This window comes from Rhododendron vialii, chromosome 5a (assembly GCF_030253575.1).
Source record: "Rhododendron vialii isolate Sample 1 chromosome 5a, ASM3025357v1".
In the NCBI taxonomy this organism is placed as follows: Eukaryota; Viridiplantae; Streptophyta; class Magnoliopsida; order Ericales; family Ericaceae; genus Rhododendron; species Rhododendron vialii.
The window spans coordinates 33,797,826-33,819,736 of NC_080561.1; the positions used below are offsets into that span (position 1 = coordinate 33,797,826).

At 37.9% G+C, this 21,911-nt stretch overlaps 1 protein-coding gene and 1 pseudogene across 1 annotated transcript; one reads left to right on the forward strand and one right to left on the reverse strand.

Annotated features, from left to right (window-relative positions):
* Positions 1–7,542: 7,542 nt before the first annotated feature.
* Positions 7,543–14,941, reverse strand: LOC131327840 (riboflavin biosynthesis protein PYRR, chloroplastic-like; annotated as a pseudogene).
* Positions 14,942–18,184: 3,243 nt separating this feature from the next.
* LOC131327116 (uncharacterized) lies at positions 18,185–20,976 on the forward strand. Its single transcript, XM_058360127.1, has 2 exons — positions 18,185–18,373; positions 19,869–20,976. The coding sequence occupies exon 2, from the start codon at positions 19,872–19,874 to the stop codon at positions 20,661–20,663; it is 792 nt and encodes a 263-aa protein (XP_058216110.1). The 5' UTR covers positions 18,185–18,373; positions 19,869–19,871; the 3' UTR covers positions 20,664–20,976.
* The last annotated feature ends 935 nt before the right edge of the window (positions 20,977–21,911 follow it).

Sequence of the window (21,911 nt, forward strand, 5' to 3'; positions counted from 1 at the left end):
ACTCTGTATTAAACAAAGGAACATGCAAAAACAAAAAATATAGAATAGTCAAGCTTAATTTAGTAATTAAATACCCATGACTTGTCACTTTTCACACCTACTCGTGACTATTGTATGTTTTTTGTTTTTGCCTTTTCCTTTGTTTATTTAATACAGAGTAATCTTATTTGGCTGCATAGTTATGAGTATTTAATTACTAAATTAAGCTTGATTCCTTATTTAGGATGGGTTTGGATTGAAAAATTAAGTAATTTTTGTGACTTATTGATTCGTCTTGAAGCAAAACTAACAAATGCGTTTTTTTTCTTTCGAATAAAGATAAAAATTAAGTTATTAATTGACTTTGAAAGCCAAATTGAGCCTTAATCTTGTTTATGAGTATAATATTGTGTTTTGCCAAAATGAGCCTTAATCTTGTTTTGCCAATATTCGTGCCAAAATGCCAAAATTCACATTTTCAGGATTTCCGTTTGTTTTGGATGGGAAGTTAATGGTAGGTGTAAAATTGATGGGTTTTTAAATAGGTCAGGTGTTTTTTTGATAATTTTTTTTTGATAATTTTAAAAGGTCAGGTGCCTGTGTGTGATTTGTGCGAAAGTTCAGGTGTTATTTTGAAATTTTCCCAAAAATGTATATTAGAGTTTATGTTTATTTTGTCATTTTGTTTAGCTTAATGAAAGTCCGATCGGCTTTCGATTTTTTTTTTTATCTATCAAAACATTATTTTGTGGATCTCCCTCTGTGGAGGCTTTTTTGCTTCCTACAAGTAGACCTTTCTGTTGGAGAAAATATATGCATTAGGAATTTTCTGATAGAATAATAAATCTAAATAATATTCATCGATCAAATTTACAGAATCAAATAAATAGAGAAAGGAATAGAATAGCCTGTGGGATAGTCGAGGCACGTGATAGCGCTCTCCTAAGGAGCGATATACCCATTCTTGCACAGGGTTGAATGGTACTCCTTCCCTAAGATACATCGACCGTCAACAAGTTCTCTTCTGTGCAGTGAATTGAACTCACGAACCATGTAGTTTCCCGACGCGGCTCGAAATCCAAATAAATTATAATCTATATCGGAAAAGGATGGCTGAATGTATTTAATCGGAACAAAAGCAGTACATATGAAATATGTGATAACCACTGTGTATGTTTTTTAATGCAGGGTAGAGAAGAGGATATTGATGAGAGTTTTTTCACCATGTGTTTCAGCCGAAAAAGGGGATTAGATTTATATGCAGTTTAAGCAAACAACTTCTCTGATTTTTTGGAGAACAAATAGGAGATAATCAAGCTAAAGGTTTTTCTGCCGTTAGTATGCAACACATGCTATTAATAATTAGGAGTAAAACAAGGAGACCACTTCAAAGATATTTACACTCCTTTATCTCTAACTGCATATATTACCTCTTTTATAAATAAACCCACGAAATTAATATTAACATTAAAGTAAAATATTAAATTAAACCAACACTTTCTTTCCCTCTTGGGACCTTTATTGTGCACCGATCTACTTTAGTGTTCGAATTTTTGTTGGTATTGCGATATACTCCGATTAGTCGATTTATCAGCCTAAACATGCAAGGAACACTAAATAGTGGTTTATGGAGGTGAATTGCACCGGTCCAAAGTGTATTGGACAGTCCGGATCTTAATGAAGCTTTTTTAGGGAAAAGTTTCATTAAGATCAAATCTTCTCCAGAAAAGTTTCATTAAGATTCAGACCATCCAATTCCGAAATAGACGACTGAGTTTAAACGGCTCCTTAAATTTCCTCTTTACATTGGTTCCGCGAATAAGGCACACTCCACAAGTAAATCGTTGTTTGCAATTTTGGAACTTGGAACTGTTACAGAAAACGTGGATGGAAGGTGAGAGGAACTTGCATAGGGCTTCTCCAACCCTTCAACAATTAAATTACTTATCAAAAAGGGTTCCAACCTTTTCACTAAATTAATAAATCCGTGGAAAACCAAAATTTTCATTAAATTGAGCCAAAACCAGATGGCCAAGCCTTGTCAACCGTTGATCTCTCAAATTTAATGGTGAGGATGGGAAATGTGTGTGGTGGTGGTGACAGTGGAGTGTGGCGGCGGTGCTAGTGATGGTGGTTGTAGTCGTCGTGTTGGTGGGGCGATAGTGGTCAAAATTCTGACAGCTTTTCATCCTCGTAGCTGGTGGTTTGGTTCAAGTCGTTTTCACAATGAAGCAGAAAGGTGAGATAAATCGCGTGGCACAATAATTTTTGGCAGCAAACATGAGTCAAAAGGTAGCCGTTACTCCTCAATTCATTCCCCAGCCCCACGGTACTTATTGCTGAAACACACCGTTTGATCAACGGTAAAGAAAACAGATCAAGAGGCAAGACCCGGTTTCATCTGATCAGTTTGCCAGTTCCAGTTCCATCAGATCAGTTTGCCAATTCCGAGTCCTCTCCCCGAGTCTCGCGTAATGCCCTAACCCCCCTTGACGCACATTCATGTGAAACCCGTACACCTAGTCCTGGACCCTACATGAGTGCAGTGGTGGAGGGGGTCGGGACACCACAAGGCAATTATCCCGGAGCACTTAAATTTTTGTCATACCTAGACCACTGTATCGAAGCTTTGTACGGAATACTGTTTAACTCATTTAAAACCACACCAAAAATTCTTCTGAGAACCAAATTTAAAAATAAAAAAAAAACCTCGAGCAAAAAAGAGAAGAAAAAATTTTCTGTAAAGAGTTTCATAATTTATTTGCTGCAACTACAATTAATCCATTTCACCCAAATACGTAACTAATATTTCTGTCTTACAATGCAAGGGTACAGCCACAGCAAGACCATATGTGCAAGTATGAGAGCACAAAAAGTGATTCAGTGTCAAAGTATAAAGTTCCCATCTCAGAAACTCAGATGACATCAACTAGGTCGTACAAAATATACAGCAAAATTGACTGACAAAATTATCATTTGTTGACAGTTATTCTGCACAAGGATGATGTTACATAAGAGAAGATCATGATGTTTCTCAACTCATCTCTATTTCTTGATGAGTTATCGGGTTGTTATTTGGTGTCGAAATACTTGATTGATTTATTTTCTTCTCATAATGAGGTACAATATATAGACTGGATACAAGGTAAAATAAGGAAAGAGAATAAAATCAAATCAAATTCCTAATTGATTCTACCTAATTGAGTATCTTCCTAATTACATTCAATACATTAAATACAATCAACACTCCCCCTCAAGCTGGAGCATAAACATCATGTACTCCTAGCTTGTGACAAATAGTATCAATGGAAGTCTTGGGAAGTGTCTTGGTAAAAATATCAGCCAGTTGAGAGCCTGAATTTGAGAGCCTGAAGGAACAAAAGGAGTGAATATCTTTAGATTTCACCTTTGACCAAATGAAATGACAATCAACTTCAATGTGTTTAGTCCTCTCATGGAATACTGGATTATTAGCAATGTGGATAGCAGCTTGATTATACAATATAGAGGAGCAGGACCATGTACCAGGATCCCAAACTCTTCTAAAAGTGTGCGCAACCAAGTCAACTCACTAGCGGTATGAGCCATTGCTCTACACTCTGCCTCAGCACTAGAACGTGCTACAACTAACTGTTTCTTACTTCTCCATGTCACAAGATTGCCTCCTATAAAGGTGCAATAGCCAGTAGTAGAACGACAATCAACAGGAGATCCTACCCAGTCAACATCTGTATATCCTTCAATACGAAGATGTCCAGATGATTTGTAGAGAAGTCCACGTTCGGGAGCATTTTTTAGATACTTCAAGATACGAACAACTGCCTCCATATGAGGAACTCGAGGACAAGTCATAAATTGACTGACAACGCTAACTGCATAGGAGATATCGGGTCGAGTAATAGTTAGATAGATAAGTTTTTCCACAAGTCTCCGATACATCTCAGGGTCGTCAATCAGCTCACCATCTTCAGGCATTAACTTAAGATTAGTCTCCATAGGAGTAGCTATAGGTTTAGACCCAATATAACATGTATCTTTCAAGAGATCGATAGTGTATTTCCTTTGTGATAAACTGATACCCGTTTTGGAACGAGCCACCTCAATGCCAAGGAAATATCGAAGCTTGCCTAGATCTTTGGTAAGAAAGCTAGAACCAAGATGGTGAATTAGTGTTTGAATCCCAATACTATCACTACCAGTGATGACGATATCATCCACATAAATCACGAGGATCACAATACCACGAGTGGACTTTTTAAAGAACACGGAGTGATCAGCCTGACTCCGAGTCATACCATGAGAAATAATAGTATTGCTGAACTTATCGAACCAAGCTCGGGAAGACTGTTTGAGGCCATATATAGATTTGTGGAGACGACACACACTCTCCCCCTTGGACTTAAAACCGGGTGGTTGTGCCATATAAACAGTCTCCCCTATGTAGAAAGGCATTCTTGACATCAAACTGGTGGAGAGGCCAATCAAGATTTGCTGCAAGAGAGATAACAATCCGTACAGAATTAAGTTTGGCCACTAGAGAAAAAGTCTCAGTATAATCAAGCCCTTAGGTTTGGGTGAAACCTTTGGCCACAAGACGAGCTTTCAGTCGATCAAGAGTACCATCAGGATTTTGTTTAACAGTAAACACCCAACGACAACCAACAATATGTGCCCCAATAGGCTTGGAAACAAGGGTCCAAGTATGATTTATGGACAAGGCACGCATCTCTTCTTCCATAGCGGAGCGCCATCCAGGATGAGAAAGAGCCTCCAAATAAGACTTAGGAACAACAACAGAAGATAGAGACACAGAAAAAGTGCGAAAAGATGGAGATAAACGATCATAGGACACAAACTGAGAAATAGGATGGAAAGTGCAAGAACGCGCACCCTTACGAACAGCAACAGGCAAGTCAGAATCCGAATCCTTAGACGGTGAAGGAGATGATGTTGGTAAAGAAGTTGGGTCTGCAGGAGCAATAGGTGGTGCGGCGGCGGAAGAGCGACGAACATAGACATGTTTTATGGGTGGTCGAGGAACAGTCTTGGGAGGATGGACCGGTGTAATGGGTGGTCGAGGAGCAATCTCGGAAAGACAAGGTGACAGACCAAGATCAACCAACATGGGTGGCTGTAACCGTGCACCTGCTGGGGAATAATATGGGATGGTCTCAAAGAATGTCACGTCAGCACTTACAAAGTGCTTACGTAGCAAGGGACTATAACACCTGTATCCTTTCTGTGTCCGAGAGTAACCAAGAAATATACATTTATAGGAACGAGGATCAAGCTTATTACGACCTGGAGAGAAATTATGTACGAATGAAACACAACCAAAAAATTTTGGGAAGAGAGAAAAAAAATACCTTGTCAGGAAAGAGAATCTAGTAAGGAGTTTTGCCGTTCAAAGCCTGAGATGGCATTCTATTTATAAGATAATTAGCTATAAGAACTGCATACCCCCAAAAATGTTTTGGAACATGCATGTGAAGCCTAAGAGCTCGAGAAACTGCTAAAATCGGTCCATTTTTCCGCTCAGCAACTCCATTTTGTTGAGGGGTGGTTACACAAGTAGTTTGATGGATAATGCGATTAGTTTCAGTAAAATTCGTAAATTGATGAGAAATATATTCTTTGGCATTATCAGTCTGCAAAATACGTATTTTGGCATTAAATTGAATGACAATTTCAACATAAAAATTAGAAAACACATAAAATAATTGAGACCGATCTTTGAGAAGATATACCCAAGTTAAATGAGAAAAATCATCAATAAACGTAACAAAATAGCGAGCACCACATAAACTTGTGGTACGAGATGGTCCCCAAATATCCGAATGAACTAAAACAAACGGTTCTAAACTAGGTGACTCAACTCGTAAAGGAAAAGAAACCCTATGATGTTTACTGAGTTCACAAGTGTCACAATTAAAAGGAGAAAAACTAGGTAAATCAGTGACTATCTTGCGAAGATTGGCAGAAGATGGGTGTCCAAGATGACAATGCCACTGGTAAGGTGTGGTAGTGGAGTGGAGGCAGATAACTTGGAAAGATTGGACGGCTGAAGGTAGTACAGGCCATTCTTCTCATACCCCCTACCAATCATCCTCTGTGTCTTGAGATCCTGAAATTCACAATGAGAGGGATAGAAGAGTACAGAACAATTGTGAGTTTGAGAAAGTTTATGAATAAAAAGTAGATTAAAAGGAAATTGTGGTAAGTATAAGACAGAAGTAAAAATAAGGCCAGAGGCACGATAAGTACCAATGCCATGTACACGAATTTTAGTACCATCCGCAATAGTAACATAAGAAGGAACGGAAGGTGTAACGACATCAATAAGAAGAGACAAATCACCTGTCATATGATCAAATGCACCAGAATCGAGAATCCATGGAGCACTGCCAGTACGAGAAGATGAGTGAAGGCAAGTATTACCTGATGAGACATGAGTCGCAATGGAAGTCGAAGATGCATTAACCTTGTGAAACATGGAATCATACTCAGACCTAGAGATAGTAATCTGATCCGGAAGAGCCAGCCCAGACGGCTCCCCCTCAAATGTAGCCTGATTAGCCCAAGCCGGCTTGCCATGAAGCTTCCAACAGAACTCAACAGTGTGATTGGTTGCATTGCAATGTGTACACTTTTTGGTGCCATGACCACCACGCCCCCCACGGCCGCCACGTCGACCACCACGTTCATAAGAACCATTACGACTGTGGGGAGGATTAGAGTGGCTAAAATTCCCAGAAGATAGAATAAGACCAGTAGCAGGAGCAGCTAGGGCAGATGGAGTTGGATGCTCTAAAACAGAAGCCTGAGGAGCAGCCCTTCGAATACGAGCAAAAGTCTCACCAACAGTAGGAACTTCCTTGCCGGAAAGAATTTGGGGACTAAGAAGAGCAAGTTCTGTATACAACCCGAACAAGAATTTGGTAACTCGAAATTCATCTCTGTACTTATGTTGAACCTTTAAATCTGTGGTTAAAAGTTGATAAACATTTAACTCATCCCACATCCCTTTTAAGGTAGAAAAGTACTCATCAACCAATCGATCTCCTTGTTGGAAAGAGAAAATATTCTAATAAATCTAATAAATGCGAGAGAGATTCTGTTCGGATGAATATAACTCATGTAAAGTATCTCATACTTCTTTGGATGTGTCAAGGCATGCAACATTATTAAAAATATCAAGTTCAAGACTATTCCAAAGCAAAGTCATAATATACGAATCATTTTGAATCCAAATAGAATCTTCAGATGGGGCATCAGGGATATAGGAAGTCTCACCACTTGCTCGTAAAGAAATAATCACGGCACGTGACCATGGCAAATAATTGGCCCCATTTAATTTAATTGAGGTGAGAGAATGACGATGAAATGGATCCCTAACAGTGTCCTTAGAGCCTAATGTTTCGGTTTTCTTATCCTTATCACCCATAATACGAGAGCAAACCAAAAAATAAGAATAAACCAAATATTACCAGATCTGGTGGGGATGCAACAGAGATACCCGGAGTTGATATGTTTTAGACGAGGGTCTGACGTAGCTGCTGGGATTCAGGCAAGTTTGCCAGAGTCCGACTGAGTGGGCGGCGGAGTCTGTAGAAGGTCGGAGAAGGCAGTCTCAGTGTTGTTGAGAACTGAGAGTACTTCGTCGGACAAGATGAGTTTCTCAGATAGGTCTGAGAAACAGAGATCGTTCGAGAGAGAATAGAGACAGGCTCCCTGGCTCTGAAAAAAAGACGATACTTGGTCGAAAGACCAAGAAAAGAAGAAAAAAGAAGAAATCAGGTTCTTGGAACCCGCTCTGATACCATGTCGAAATACTTGATTGATTTATTTTCTTCTCACAATGAGGTACAATATATAGACTGGATACAAGGTAAAATAAGGAAAGAAAATAAAATAAAATAAAATCCCTAATTGATTCTACCTAATTGAGTATCTTCCTAATTACAATCAATACATTAAATACAGTCAACATTTGGTGTCAAAGAGTCGCCTAGAAACTCCGACCTTTACTGCATCAGCAACCTGCCTAGATAGTTTAGGCCTTCCCCCTTCCGACCTCCGCCCCAAAAGAGATCATGGGGTGAGGCCTCAACAAGAACACACCCCACCGTAGAGAGCAACATAGAGTTTAGATGAGGGTAAACTGAGAACTTACATTTCAAGGCCCTGTACATAACATCAATCTTGACAGACTCCCAATCAGATCTTACCTGTATTTTCACATACGAAGAATGTTCAAAACAAGATTGCAAACTACATCATATTCCTTAACCTAAATTTACTTGCACAACTCTTGGTGTTGTCAATATTTTTACTTCCAACTGTCAAACACCATTTCTGAAAGCCTTTCATTTGAGGGGTATTTTACAAAAAATAATTACACCCGTCAAGTCTTTCATGACACCAAGTATTCAAATATCGCCAAAAAAAACCAGAACAAAAAATATTATCAAAGGCATGGAGTTAGTCAGCGGAGGGAAGCAAAAAATGGAAGTCACTGGAGGTGCATTGTTCTAGCTTTATCGGGAAACAACAAAGCCATGAGTGAATCTGGATCAGGTCTAAGAGTAATTAACAGGGTGTTTATACAATCTTCTCTCTATAAGTCCAAGTTCAATGATTAGATCCAGAACCTCAAAATACTGATGAGTGATGATAATAGCATGTCTGTGACATAGAGAATCGTGGGAATTGATGAACATCAATATGAAACCAGCACATCTGTAATTTACACAGTTAGTATGTTCTACGGAGCCATAGTCTAACTATCAACCATATCCGGGTTCACTGCCTTCTTTATTCTTTGAGCAAAGGACACCAGCTTTTGCTTTTTTAATACAACAATTTCAGTTATTCCAACTCCAAGATCAAGAGCAAAAACAAATCATAGGAAAGCCAATATTTTCAAGCATTACATGATAACATGATCTGTCAAGAAGTCATGTTTCCAAATCCATCCAGGCATCCACATAACCTTTACAGTAATTAAGAACTTTAGCGTTTATTTAACTCTGCTGAATAGTTTGTATACACAGCGTCCATTGGACCTAATAAAAACTTCACTGCATGTCTACAAATTATAGCTATAGACAACAAAAGGCTGAACAATCAAGTAGGAAGTGGATACAAATTATTGCTATGGGTATCTGAAACCATACCAGATCAGGGTGCTGTCTCTGCATTGTCCATCCCATTCGTGCTGCTTCCTCGGGACTTTTTGCAGATCTTATAGCTTCCACACAATTTCTGGCTTCAGTATTATTCACCCCCCAAAACTTGTGTGCCTGCATATGAAAACAAGATGATAATAACAGTAGAGCCACAAAAGTTGCAACAACCCATATAATTCTGGAAATAGCAAGTCACCTGATAATAATTCTCCACACTTGGCCAGCTGATGTAATTGCCACTTTCGTCAGTCATTTGAATTGCATGAGGAGAGAAGTTTGAAAAAGCTCCACAAGGATCCCATGTCTTGTAAAAGAATATTATGCTCGATTCATAAGGAGTAACCGTCGGATCAATAGTAGAAGTTTCCTCCACTGACGGAATAACAGGTGTCAAGTCTGGAACGGGCTGAAGAAATCCACTTATAAGCATGTCAGGTCCAATCTGCAGTTCACGTGTTATAGATAAGCCACAACAAAACCTGAAAGTGTAGATGGAACCTATTTAGCAACCAAGCAATTTTTACATAAGAAACTACTAACAATTGAAGTTTTCACACTTTTCTAGGATATGAATGACCCCTGTGGCATCAGAAATGCTTAATTAAATTAATGAAATAAGGATTTTGTCAAAAAAAGCCCTACTCCCGCATGTTAAGAGGCTTAAAATGGTTGTACAGTCCCCATGAAAGTGCGTGGTTAGAGAATGTGTGCGAAGTTTAAGCTCTCTTAATGTATGCCCTAAGCCCTTGGGGCACATGCTCACAATACCAAAAAATAAGACTTCACCAATTAACATCTTGCTTATTTTCCGATAACAAGATCTAATTTTAAGGCAGGTTATCGATAAATAGACTCCCTACTTGGTCACACAAAATAGACTTACTCCATTTCAAATCAAATTTGACGGCAGATGAAAATGGTCCTTTTGTAATTTGGTTAACTTTAAACTTGCGTAGGTGTTGAACACAGATTTTTTGATTCTCCTTAACTTTAAACTTGCGTAGGTGTTGAACACAGATTTTTTGATTCTCCTTCAGTTAAGATCTTTATATATTCCCAAGACTGGCAATAAAATGGGAAATAATATAAACAGGGTTCGTTGAGGAAATAAGAAGAGTTGCCATCACAGCTACAGTTGTATCTGCCTTCCCTTTCAACCTTGGTTGAAGCAGCCTGAACATTCAAGACGGAGCAGTCCCAGCTCACTACATGGAAAACATTGGTCTTATACATGTACCTATAAGTTAAATGATTTCTTTAGGTGATTTTGTGTTGAATGTGATCCTTAGGGGTTGGTTGACCTCAGGGAATGTATGTTCTTTTTCTTTACATCAATTGCACCCTCATTCTCTTCATTATTTTAGAGAACATAGATTTAGCATAGAAAGAGAAATTGAATGACTAATCTTCCAGCAGAACACTAACACGGCACGGCTTTGGGTAAAGTGAAACAACCTCCCCACAACAAGAAACAAATGAAAAGTCCAGTAAGGCTGCCTACTACCTTTTCTAGACGCCAAGCATGAGCATCATACTCTGGTATGGCCTTGTTTAAAGATAAGCAATTGAAATTCACGACCATTGTTTTGACATTGCGAATATGTTACTAGGTCAAAGAATATATTACTAGGTCAGAAAAATCATTCTAAGAAACACGAAAATCAACATGAACCTGCTAATAGCAAACGTCAATTAATTCCAAAGCTTGTGCAATCTCAACCATCCCAAGTTCACCAACTGGAGAAGGTGCATTCTTGCCACCAATGACTTTAGGAGCAACAAATGCATACACCTGAAACAAGTCAAAGTCAAACAAATGACCAATATGCAAGCAAAATTACATGGGAGCCAAAATGGGATCATTGGGATGAAAAGTTTGTATTGACCTTTTCTTAAGATCTACATATTTCTCAAATCCATGTTTAACATAAACCAAACCAAGCCCTAAGTCCCAATCAACTGGGGCCGGCTACATGAATCCGTTGTCTCCATTGAACATATCCATAGTCGGATTCATGTCCTGAGGATCTAACGGGGTTTGTCTCGTGCTGGCTATCAGCTACATAATGCACAACCTTCTCCTTTGTCCGGACTTGGGATTCGTTGTGTGGTAGCAACACTCGAAACTAAATCCATGTTTAGTTTATTTGAATCAAAATTGTCGCTACAACACCTTCGCCAAAACGTTTAAAACATGTATACTGGTAGGAGTACTGGTTCAATACTCGTACGGAAAAACTTATAAATACAGGATACGGGTATGGATGGCCTATGTCTGTAGAAATCTATTTTTCCAAATTTGGAGAAATATATTCCATGTAATAACTGCACATAGGTGAAGTGAAATGAATTAGGTGATTATCAAACATAGAAATCACAATAAAATGCGAAAAAATTAAGGTAAATCAAGAGTTAATGTCATTTACACTAAAGAACATACAAACAAAAATCATAATACTACAAGCAATATAAGCATAGGTAAAAAGTATTATCAAGCTAGCTTCATCTGGTGATTAAAAAAAGAGTTAGCTCCCACTATACAAAACAATGAACTATACAGAATAGGGTACTGCAACAAAGGGAAAAAGTCTCATCAAGTTAGATTCATCTCTATGTAACACAAAAAATTATTCCTGTGATGGTAGGGCTTGGTTATATGTCAGGTGTAGCAAAAATCTGGTATGTACTTTGCATACCTGGAATGCATGAACCTGGTACTTTATGGTACAGGTCCGATATGGCTAAACAAATACCCATGCTATGCAAGCAAGATTACATGGGAGCCAAAAATGGATGCAGGATTTTGATAGGCCTACTCTCAAGATCTACATTCCGCAGATCCACGTTTAATATACATGAATCAAATTGTCTCTCCTGCACCTTGGGCCAAAACAGAAATATCCATAGATACAAAAGTTATCAAATCACAAATAGCAAGCCCAAAGAAAGAACTAAATCCAACATTCAAAACTAAACCTGGAAGTTAGTGTACTATAGTAGAAGCTCAAAGAATCCTTAGTACCAATTGTAAAATAGGAAAAAGATCACATTAGGTAGCCTGCTGAAGGAAATAGGCAAGAGTAACTTAATAACAATAGTTATATATGACAAACAAATTATGTACACATGAGCCAAAAACCAATTCAAAGTGTCGAGATATACGAGTATTCTGGTAAAACATGCAACCTGGCGGGTAATAAATAGAAGCACACAAAATAGCCACCTTTATGATACCAAAGAATCACAGAAAATGTGGAAGGATAGGATCATGGATGCAAGCCCACCAATGATATTATCCGCCCACAAATATCATAAAGCTCTGCAGAAGGCTGAAAAACTGAATTGAAATGACGGAGAAAATCTTGCACCTACCTTGTGTATGACACCAGATGAAATGGCAGATGCAGCTAATGTCCCTCCACACTCCCACATTATTGAAAGGTAACCACGGTCGTATAAATATTCCATGACATCTTTAGGATTTAATATGTCAAACTCCACTACTTCAACACCTTTGGATGCAAGGAACTTCTGAAAACTCTTTCTGGCACCTCGTTGTGTTGCAACTACGGTGGGCACATCAGCAACATCCCAAAGATGTGCTACATCAGGAAGATTTGAGAGTTTGTGACATAACAATCCTCATGGGCAGATGGCCACCTCCGTGTCTTGCAGTTAATCATGGATCCGTTTTTAAAGTAAAATTAGAACAGCACATAATTATATAACAAAAAAATCTCCATACATAACTGCTCTTAAAAATCCTTACTATCCATGCGAACGGTATTTCCTCCAACAATAACAGCATCGCTTCTACCCCATAATTCAAACACACGACTTCTTGACATTTTGCTGCTTATCCACGATGCACGTCCACTGCTAGCTGCAATTTTTCCTGCAATCACTACCAGATGTTAGAAACTATTTGCAAACCGGTTAGATATTCCTCTGAAAGAGCAATGCTTACCGTCAAGGGTCATTGCATACTTGAGGGAAGAAAATGGAACTCGAGAGGCAACTCTGTAAAGCAAAGGAGCATTGACCAAGAGGCAGGATTTCAGAGCTCCCTAAAACACACAATATAAAGCTTCAGACACAACAAAGGAAGCAATTTACAAACACAGGACTCTATACAACCTAAAATACAACCAATAGAAGTGCAAAAGTTAGACAAGACGCTTTGTCCGATGGAAATGCACACATGCCCCAAGAAGTTGTTGGAGTTTTTTCACAGCAATAGGAATCTTCAGTCATCTCTGATAGAGTAAGTTAGGTTCCTATCCCATACATGGTACCCGTACATTGCTCCATAATAATGACCATCGGTTTAGAACTTGTACTCCTAACTCGTTTGTAGAACTCCTTGACTGTATCTAAAATATTGCTCAAAGTTGATCTCCATTTAGAATACATGCAGCCACTTTAGCAACCAGAGGTGCAAAATGAGCAACACTATGCTGGCCCATTTATTTCCCTGCCCAGTCGGACTTTGTGTTGCGCTAGGCCAGACCCATTTCTTAATCTAATTGTGTCGTGCCGGCCTATCAAAAGAAAACCTAGGCCCAGTTTGGCCGTGGTCACAGCACGGTTCATGCCTAGTGTCATGTGGTGCCTTGCTGATGCCGTACCTACCTAATCGTGCTCATGCCCATACTGTGCTTGACAATAACTGATTTAACAAATCAAATTCTTTCTAACCACATTTAAAAAGAAGAAGAAGTGGTTTCCAGCACAATGTATCAATTTCAAAACATTTCATAAGTTCTGGTTCGACAGCAAAACACCTAAATAATGGATATCAGAAATTCTGGAAATCATTTGCAGAGTCATCAAGAACTTCTATATATGTTTCACAACCTTAAATAATGACACTAGAGAACTGTAGAACTATTTCTCAAAAAATCCAACAATTTACCACCTTCAAACCTAACCTAGTTAGAGTAGGCTTAGACCTAGAACTACTAGACCAAAATCTGTTTTGTTCATCACATAAAAGCCTAAAAGCTGTAGTCTATACCTTACACCCGTATTAGTTTTTCAATGGAGAAGCTTTCTTTAAGAAGTGAATGCTTCTTTGGACATTTAAACTATTTCAGCATGGGATCCTCTCCAGTACCGTATTCTAGTAATCTTGTCTTGGTTTTAAATAAAGAGATGGGAGGTGAAGGGTCTGATTAATTTCCTAACCTAGTTTCCCTTCTTCTTCTCTATTCCGCTCTTCCCAACCAAACTCTAGTCTGTTTTCTACAATTCAACTGAACTGATAAGAGAACCTCCTTATCAAAATCCAACAACCACAAAAATGCACTATCTTGGGCTTAGATTAAAGCGCTCGCGAAAAGACAACCTGGTAACTTCACAATGGCTCTGACGTGTGTCACCAATCTTAAGTATCCTCAATATGTCAGAAGTCAGAGGATATGTCCAAGTCTTCACAACATAATTCCCAAAAGGAGTCTTGTTTCAAAAAATCAGGAAAGGACTTCGCTGGCGTACACTCAACTTTATATAAAATGGGCTACTTCAGTTCCAAAGCTCGTCAAAAAATATTGAGACCATTGCGCGTAGAGGTACCCCTCCCCGACCCCCTCGCTGGCCGGGGTGACAATCACGCAGCCGAAATTCGGGTGGGGGAACGTGAACCCGGCGGACTTGTCGGCGATCCCGGCGGCGCGTTGGATGTAGGACGCGTCGAGCGCGTGCGAGTTGCTGCCGTTGCTGGCTATGGCTTTGCACACGATGGGAGAGGCAGAAACTCCTAGTGGAAACCCCATTTCCAGCAACCACCACATTGTAAGCAGGCAAACTCCTAGTTAAGAAGAACCCATCTCCAACAACAAAAACTCCCCTAATTCCCGGTTCGGTCAAAGGTGAACCATACATGTCAAAATTAAAATTTAAACAAAATAAATAAATAAGGAATATGGTTTTTACACTTTTATTTTTTTTTATAATTCATACTTTTTTTTTATCTCTATTCATTTGAATTTACAATATTACCCTTGAACACGTTAAAAAAGTACTGAACAATGGACAAAATAGTAATTTTGGATAATGACAAAAAAGAGTGAATTGTAAGAAGAGGGGTGTCAAAATCGCTTCCCAAAATTAATTTCTTACAACCTGAATTCAAAGACCGCATTGTAATGAAAGCAGACTCGCCAGCCAACGAGAGTTACTTGGACTGAGGTTGGGTTCTTTTAACTAAATTTCTTCATTTTTGTTTTGTGTATTTTATTTGTCTTTTCTGAATTTTTATTAGATTTGCGTGATTTTTTGGATTAATCATTTGTCAGATGAGATGAGTCTAAAAGGTGCAAATTCATGACTAAAAGCCAAAAAAAAAATCACTAAAAACGAAAACAGTGTCAAATAGATATCTTAATTGTCTAAAATACCGTCTTATTTAAAAAAGATTAACATCTGTTCATATTTTAATAGCTTTTCTATTCATCTCGTCGAGACAAAAGATTAACCTAAAAAATTATGACAAAAAGCTACATAAAAAGTTACGAAAAATAAAAAAATATCGAAATAAGTTTTAGACTTATAAGTTTGGTAGAACGTAGCCTAAGGCCCAATTCTTCTAAACTTAACTTATTTTTTCGTTTTTTTGTGTTTTGTTCGTCTTTTCTGAATTTTTGTTAGATTCGCATGATTTTTTTGGATTAATCATCCGTCTCGACGAAAGAAGTCTAAAAAGTACAAAATTATGATCAAAAACCAAAAAAAAGAGAGAGTATCAAATAGCTATCTTTTGAGCTTAAGTGCTGTTTTATTTGAAATTTTTAATATCGGTCCATATTTTTATACTTTTTCGATTCGGCTCATTGAGATGAACAATTAATTCCTAAAATTACGTCACAAAGCTAAGTAAAAAATTACGTCACAAAGCTAAGTAAAAAATTACGAAAAATAAAAAACACCGGAATAAAAGAGTTTAATATCGTTCTCATAGTACCGGTCCTCTTGCTGGCAATCAGTTTAGCTTAGAAAACCATAGGTCCTTCGTTCGAGGATCGGTACAGGTCAAAGAGTCGGTATTTGAGTCGAGTCGGTATTTGAGTCGAGTCGAGTCAAGACTCGACTCAAGTTCAGTTTGGTTTGGTTTGGTTTAAGTGTGAGGTATTGTAATTTAAACCGTTTATAGTATAAGACCCCACAGTATAATATTGCCATGCAAAAAAATCAGTTTCATCGAATTTGGATTTTGGTTTATAAAATGGACGATCTGATTTCTGTCAATAATAATAAAGATAAACTGTTCATTTTATAAAACCAAATTCAATTTTTGATACTCCTCTCGATGTCCGATCGCATGGATACACTATTATGTGGGGTCTACAAGATGAACGGTTTAGATCAATAATAAACACACGATTGGACCGAAAAAGACGGTGATGAAAAAGTGGAGTTTTTCTACCGCCGGTGTAAATAATTTAATCTTTTTATTATTTGTATGTTCATAATTCATAAATATGGTCGAATTGCAGAAAAAAACATTTGCCGGAACAAGCACTTTTCTGACCACCACAACTCATATTCACCAACAAGACTATGGTACACCATTTGATATATACCAAATATACACTGCATTTCATGGGACTCATATCGGAATCCATACAAGTTATTGAAACCACTCGACGTTCTTAAAATATCATTTTAAAAATTCATGTGGAAAATCAGCTCAATTATATATAAGTAAGAGTTTCGTGAACAAGAAATTGTGCAAAAAAATTAAGGCAAATTTCACTTAGACTCCCTGAGGTATTTAACAATGACAGAATGTACCTCTCAGCTTTTAAAAATGACAAAGACCTCCCCTACTTCACGGTTTGGGTTTCATTTCGTTAGTTCCACTAGTGAGATGTACGGAAAATGTAATCTTCAATTTTATTTAGTTCTATAGCTATCTTAGGACTCTTATTGAAAGTCTTAGCGCAAAAAATTAATTGTGACCTTTTAGGATAAAATGATCAGAAAAATGAGATCTTTGCACCGATTCAAACGGATTGAAAATTGGAGTACTTAAGTATCTTCTCTTCATTTGGTTCTATGGTTTTTTTAGGGCTCTTATTGAAAGCACTAGAGCGAAAAATTAATTATGACCCTTAGGATAAAATGATTAAAAAAATAAAATCTTCGCACCGATTCAAATGGATTAAAAATTGGAGCATTTAAATTTTTGCTCTTCATTTGGTTTTAGGGCTTTCAATAAAGAGCAAATACTTAAGTACTTCAATTTTCAATCCATTTGAATCGGTGTGAAGATCTTATTTTTTTGATTATTTTATCCTAAAGTGTCATAATTAATTTTTAGTTCTAAGATTTTCAATGAGAGCCCTAAGATAGCCGTAGAACTAAACGAAGAGGAGATACTTAAGTACTCAAATTTTCAATCCGTTTGAATTGGTGCGAAGACATTATTTTTCTGATTATTTTATCCTAATGGATCATAATTAATTTTTCGCTCTAGTGCTTTCAATGAGAGCCCTAAGAAAACCGTAGAACCAAATGAAGAGCAGATACTTAAGTGCTCCAATTTTCAATCATTTTGAATCAGTGCGAAGATCTCATTTTTTTTATTATTTTATCCTAAAGAGTCATACCTATTTTTCGCTTTAGGATTTTCAATGAGAGCCCTAAGAAAATCGTAGAACCAAATGAAGAGCAGATACTTGAGTGCTCCAATTTTCAATCTGTTTGAATCGGTGCGAAGATCTCATTTTTCTGATCATTTTCTCCTAAAAGGTCATAATTAATTTTTTATTCTAAGACTTTCAATAAGAGTCCTAAGATAGCTGTAAAACTAAATAAAATTGAAGATTACATTTTCTGTACATTTCCGTCCATCTCGCTAGCAGAACTAACGGAATGAAACCCAAACTGTGAATTAGGAGAGGTTTCTGTTATTTTCGAAAATTGAGGGTACCTTCTGTCATTGTCAGATACCTTACGGGGTCCGAGTGAAATTTGCCCAAAAATCTATTAAACCCTGGAGTACCCCACAGCAGGGCACCCAAAAAGCGTAACGTCTAAAAGGTTTGTTTCACTTTTACCAAGTTCTACATTTGAGTGATTCACAACTGTAGTGGGCAGGCAGGCAGGCATCCCACTCGCAGGAACCGCATCTCTCCCGTCGGCGAAACTGCTCCGGTGCCGGCGACTATACTTCGAGCATTCACGCAGCAGCAGCTCCGACACAGGTAACTGCAATGTAGAAGAAGCCGTTCTTTAATTGTTTTGTGCTCTGATTTTGGAGCTGCTTTCGAAAAAGCCCCGAGTTTGTGAAATTTCTAATCTAACGAAAACCCTATTCTCTCGGGGCCTGGGAGATTGTTCTGATCTTGATCTGCAACTTGGGCTAAGTTTTTAGGGCATTGCATTTTCATGCTAGGATTTGGGACTAATTGCTTTCTCTCTTCTCCTTTGGCCTTTGATACACAGATTATAGATATGGGTTCCTTGTCCTACTCCTACTGTTACTAATGATGATATGCATCCCAGTATTGTGAACTTTGCTATGCTACACACACACACACACAAAATTTTCTATTTTCCTAGTATTTTCTAAGTTACCATAATATCTGTATTTTCTAAGTTACCATAAGTTTTCTCCACTTGCTTTCACTTTCATGTTAGGGCTTTGAACTGATTGCATTTTCATGCTAGGATTTGGGACTAATTGCTTTCTCTCTCCTCCTTTGGCCTTTGATACACGGATTATGGATATGGGTTCCTTGTCCTACTCCTACTGTTACTAGTGATGAACTGATGATATGCATCCCAGTATTGTGAACTTTGCTATGCTACACACACACACAAAATTTTCTATTTTCCAAGTATTTTCTAAGTTACCATATTATCTGTATCCCATTGTATCCATATTCCGTTTCCTTGTCCGCGTTCCATAGCGTACATGCTTCTGTCATCATGCTCTATTTGAGTTTTATACTAGTTTTCCGATGTACCTCAAAACTAAAATTGGTTAAGCATGATGGCCTCTTTTGGTGGCTGTCGAAAATTTGCTCAAGGTCCAATGTTTGTTTCATATTTCCCGTCTCCGATTTGTAATCCATTATGCCAAGAGTATCTTTCTACTTAATTAGGCGTCATTTCAAGTTTGTCTTCATACTTTTGTTTACAACCCTTACATGATCCATTATGTGTACTCCATTTTTTGTGCGGTAACTTGCATGCTACTAATTTCCCCGTTGTTTATCACATTAAATTGGAAACCTTAGCAACATTTGTTTCACTTTTGTACTCGATGCCCATTGATTCGATTTGATAGTAATGATAACATTGTCACATGTTGAGAAATACATTCTTGATTTCCCTATAAATCTTTTGCTTGTTTGTTTTTGTCTTTGTCCTTGGTACTTGGTAGCAGTTTGACAACAGTTTAATCATTAACTTATTCGAGAAGAGAACCTTATCTTGCCTAAGAGCAATTAAGTTGCTTGCTAGTACCCATCCTACACTAGTCTTGCCAAATGTGATATCACTGACTTAGTGTCCATTGGTGGTGGCCGTGGTCTCTACATTTACGAGAAAGGTCCTAATTGTGATGTCCTTGTATTCTATGTCAAATCATAATGCATCAATTGTTTTGCTAATACAAGTATATTGTGAACTGGCTTGTTTTTTAATAGCAATTTGCTAGATGTTAATTTTCTGGATTCTTGTTTATTTATGCAGGTAATGGCGATGGCGCTTGATTTTGAGACGGAGTTCCCAAGGACCAATAGTTCTTACCTTTCCCCAGAACAAAGGCATCAATTCTTCCAAAAACTGAAGCAGGTTGTTGTAATTGTAAACACTGAGTTGGTGAAACCTGGGGGTGGATTTGCTAAGGGACGAAAATTTGAAAGGCCTGGAAGCTCAAATACTACTTGTCCAACAGTTCATCAAGGTGCCGGGGTGGTTTTGGATGAAAATGGAACGATATTAACAAGTGCATATTTAGTTCCGGACAACCTACAGACTATTCTTGTCCGCCGTGAGGTTGATGAAGCCTTCTGGGAAGCAAAATTAGAGGCAAAAAGTCCACAACATGATTTAGCTATTATTGTGCCAAAGAAGAATGTGGGTCCATTTGCTTTTGCTACATTGGACACAGAAGGGTCATTTCGGATAGGAAAGGAAGTACTTTCAATTTGTCATGTGGGCAATCTCTCATACACATCAGTGGTTGGTCAGCTTGCATGTCAGGATCACAGACTTTTTAGGGATGTGGGGGATGACAAAGATATCGCTCCTTTAAGGTCAGAAAAGCTCAACCGTGATTTGAAACTTCTACAAATCAACAACTGTCACGGATCGCCAAGTGCATCGGGTGCCCCGGTGTTTAGTTCAAGTGGACGAGTCATTGGACTTTCTTCTTTTGTCTTGAATAAATTCGACTTTGCTGTGCATTTAACGATTTTGGAACGGTTCTACAATTCTTATCAAGAGAGAGAAGGAAATGAAAGGGGAGAGTCTCACAGGAAATGACTCGGCACCTTGGCTCTTTCTTAGATGCTTTCTTAACTGTAATTCATCTGTAGTTACTTGCAAATGTTGTATTCCGAGGAGTTTTTAATGCCGGTTGTTAGTTTGTCAATCGTTTTATCTTGTTACGGTAATCCTAGTCCTGTTTTGTAAGCTTTGTCATAGTTGAGTGTAGACTTGTATTGGGGTTTGGTTATGTGTTCCAATGTTTTTGTTGTCTGGTCATGTACCTCATGACTCGGGTTGGGATGTAAGATGAAACTATCCAATGTAGTATTTTCATTTCATATATTTATAGGAGTAATTTTCTTGCGAAGCATCTTTATATTAAAGTAAGACGGTATCTTTTCTTTAGGGATGTGTGGTTCTGTTATTCTTTTCTAACTTTGAATTCTGCCCAAAAGATAACAGAAACAACAGAAATGGGGAAAAAAGTAAAGCGAAAACAAGTTCAAATGTTAAAGCATTACAGTAGGTCAAGTATATAGAGGGGAATTCGTTCAGTCCCTCTTTTTTCTCCCGAAGTTCCAAAAAAAAGGAAAAAAGGAAAAAAGAAAAAGAAAAAGAAAAGAAAAGACACGGACACCTCCTAAATCTTGAATTCGTTCAAGAATTCTACTACAACGAATTCTATGTTGTTTTTCCTTGTAGGTCTTGTTATCAAATTCCAAATAACTATGGGGTAACGTTGATTTTGTTTATTCTGGTGCTTTGCTGATGGCAGAAAGAAAGGAACAAAACGAGAGAAATCAGTGAGTGGGTTTTGTGAAATCTCGGTGGTTTGATTTCATGGTTTTTTTTTTCCTTTCTTTTTTCTTATTTCGGATGGTAGAAATCTTGAGCATGAATGAGAATATGATGCCTTATTTCCATGATTCTGACGTTTAGAAGAGACAGAAACGGGAATGAGATTCCATATTTCCATATTATTCGTGTTAGCAGCTTCATCACTGGTGGATCACCCGGATGATGGGCATGCCAAGAAAAAAGAAGGGAGGTTTAGCTCAACATGCCTTATATCGCACTAATTTGGAATAATTCATTCCCAATTTACAGCCAACATTTGATAGAAACATGTATATTACACCGTATGGCCATAGTCTCAAGTTAAAACAGTCCATCGTCAAACAAATGGAGCAAGTGTTAGTAGCCAAGTGCTAGGCACCACACACTCTCATATATTGGGCAGGGGTTCAAACTCACTAACTACTCACATGCTAACTTTCACCAAGGGAAAAAAAAACGACAGAT

Bases quoted from the DNA above. Each gene is read 5' to 3' on its own strand.
- LOC131327116 (XM_058360127.1), top strand. From the start codon at position 19,872: ATGGCGATGGCGCTTGATTTTGAGACGGAGTTCCCAAGGACCAATAGT.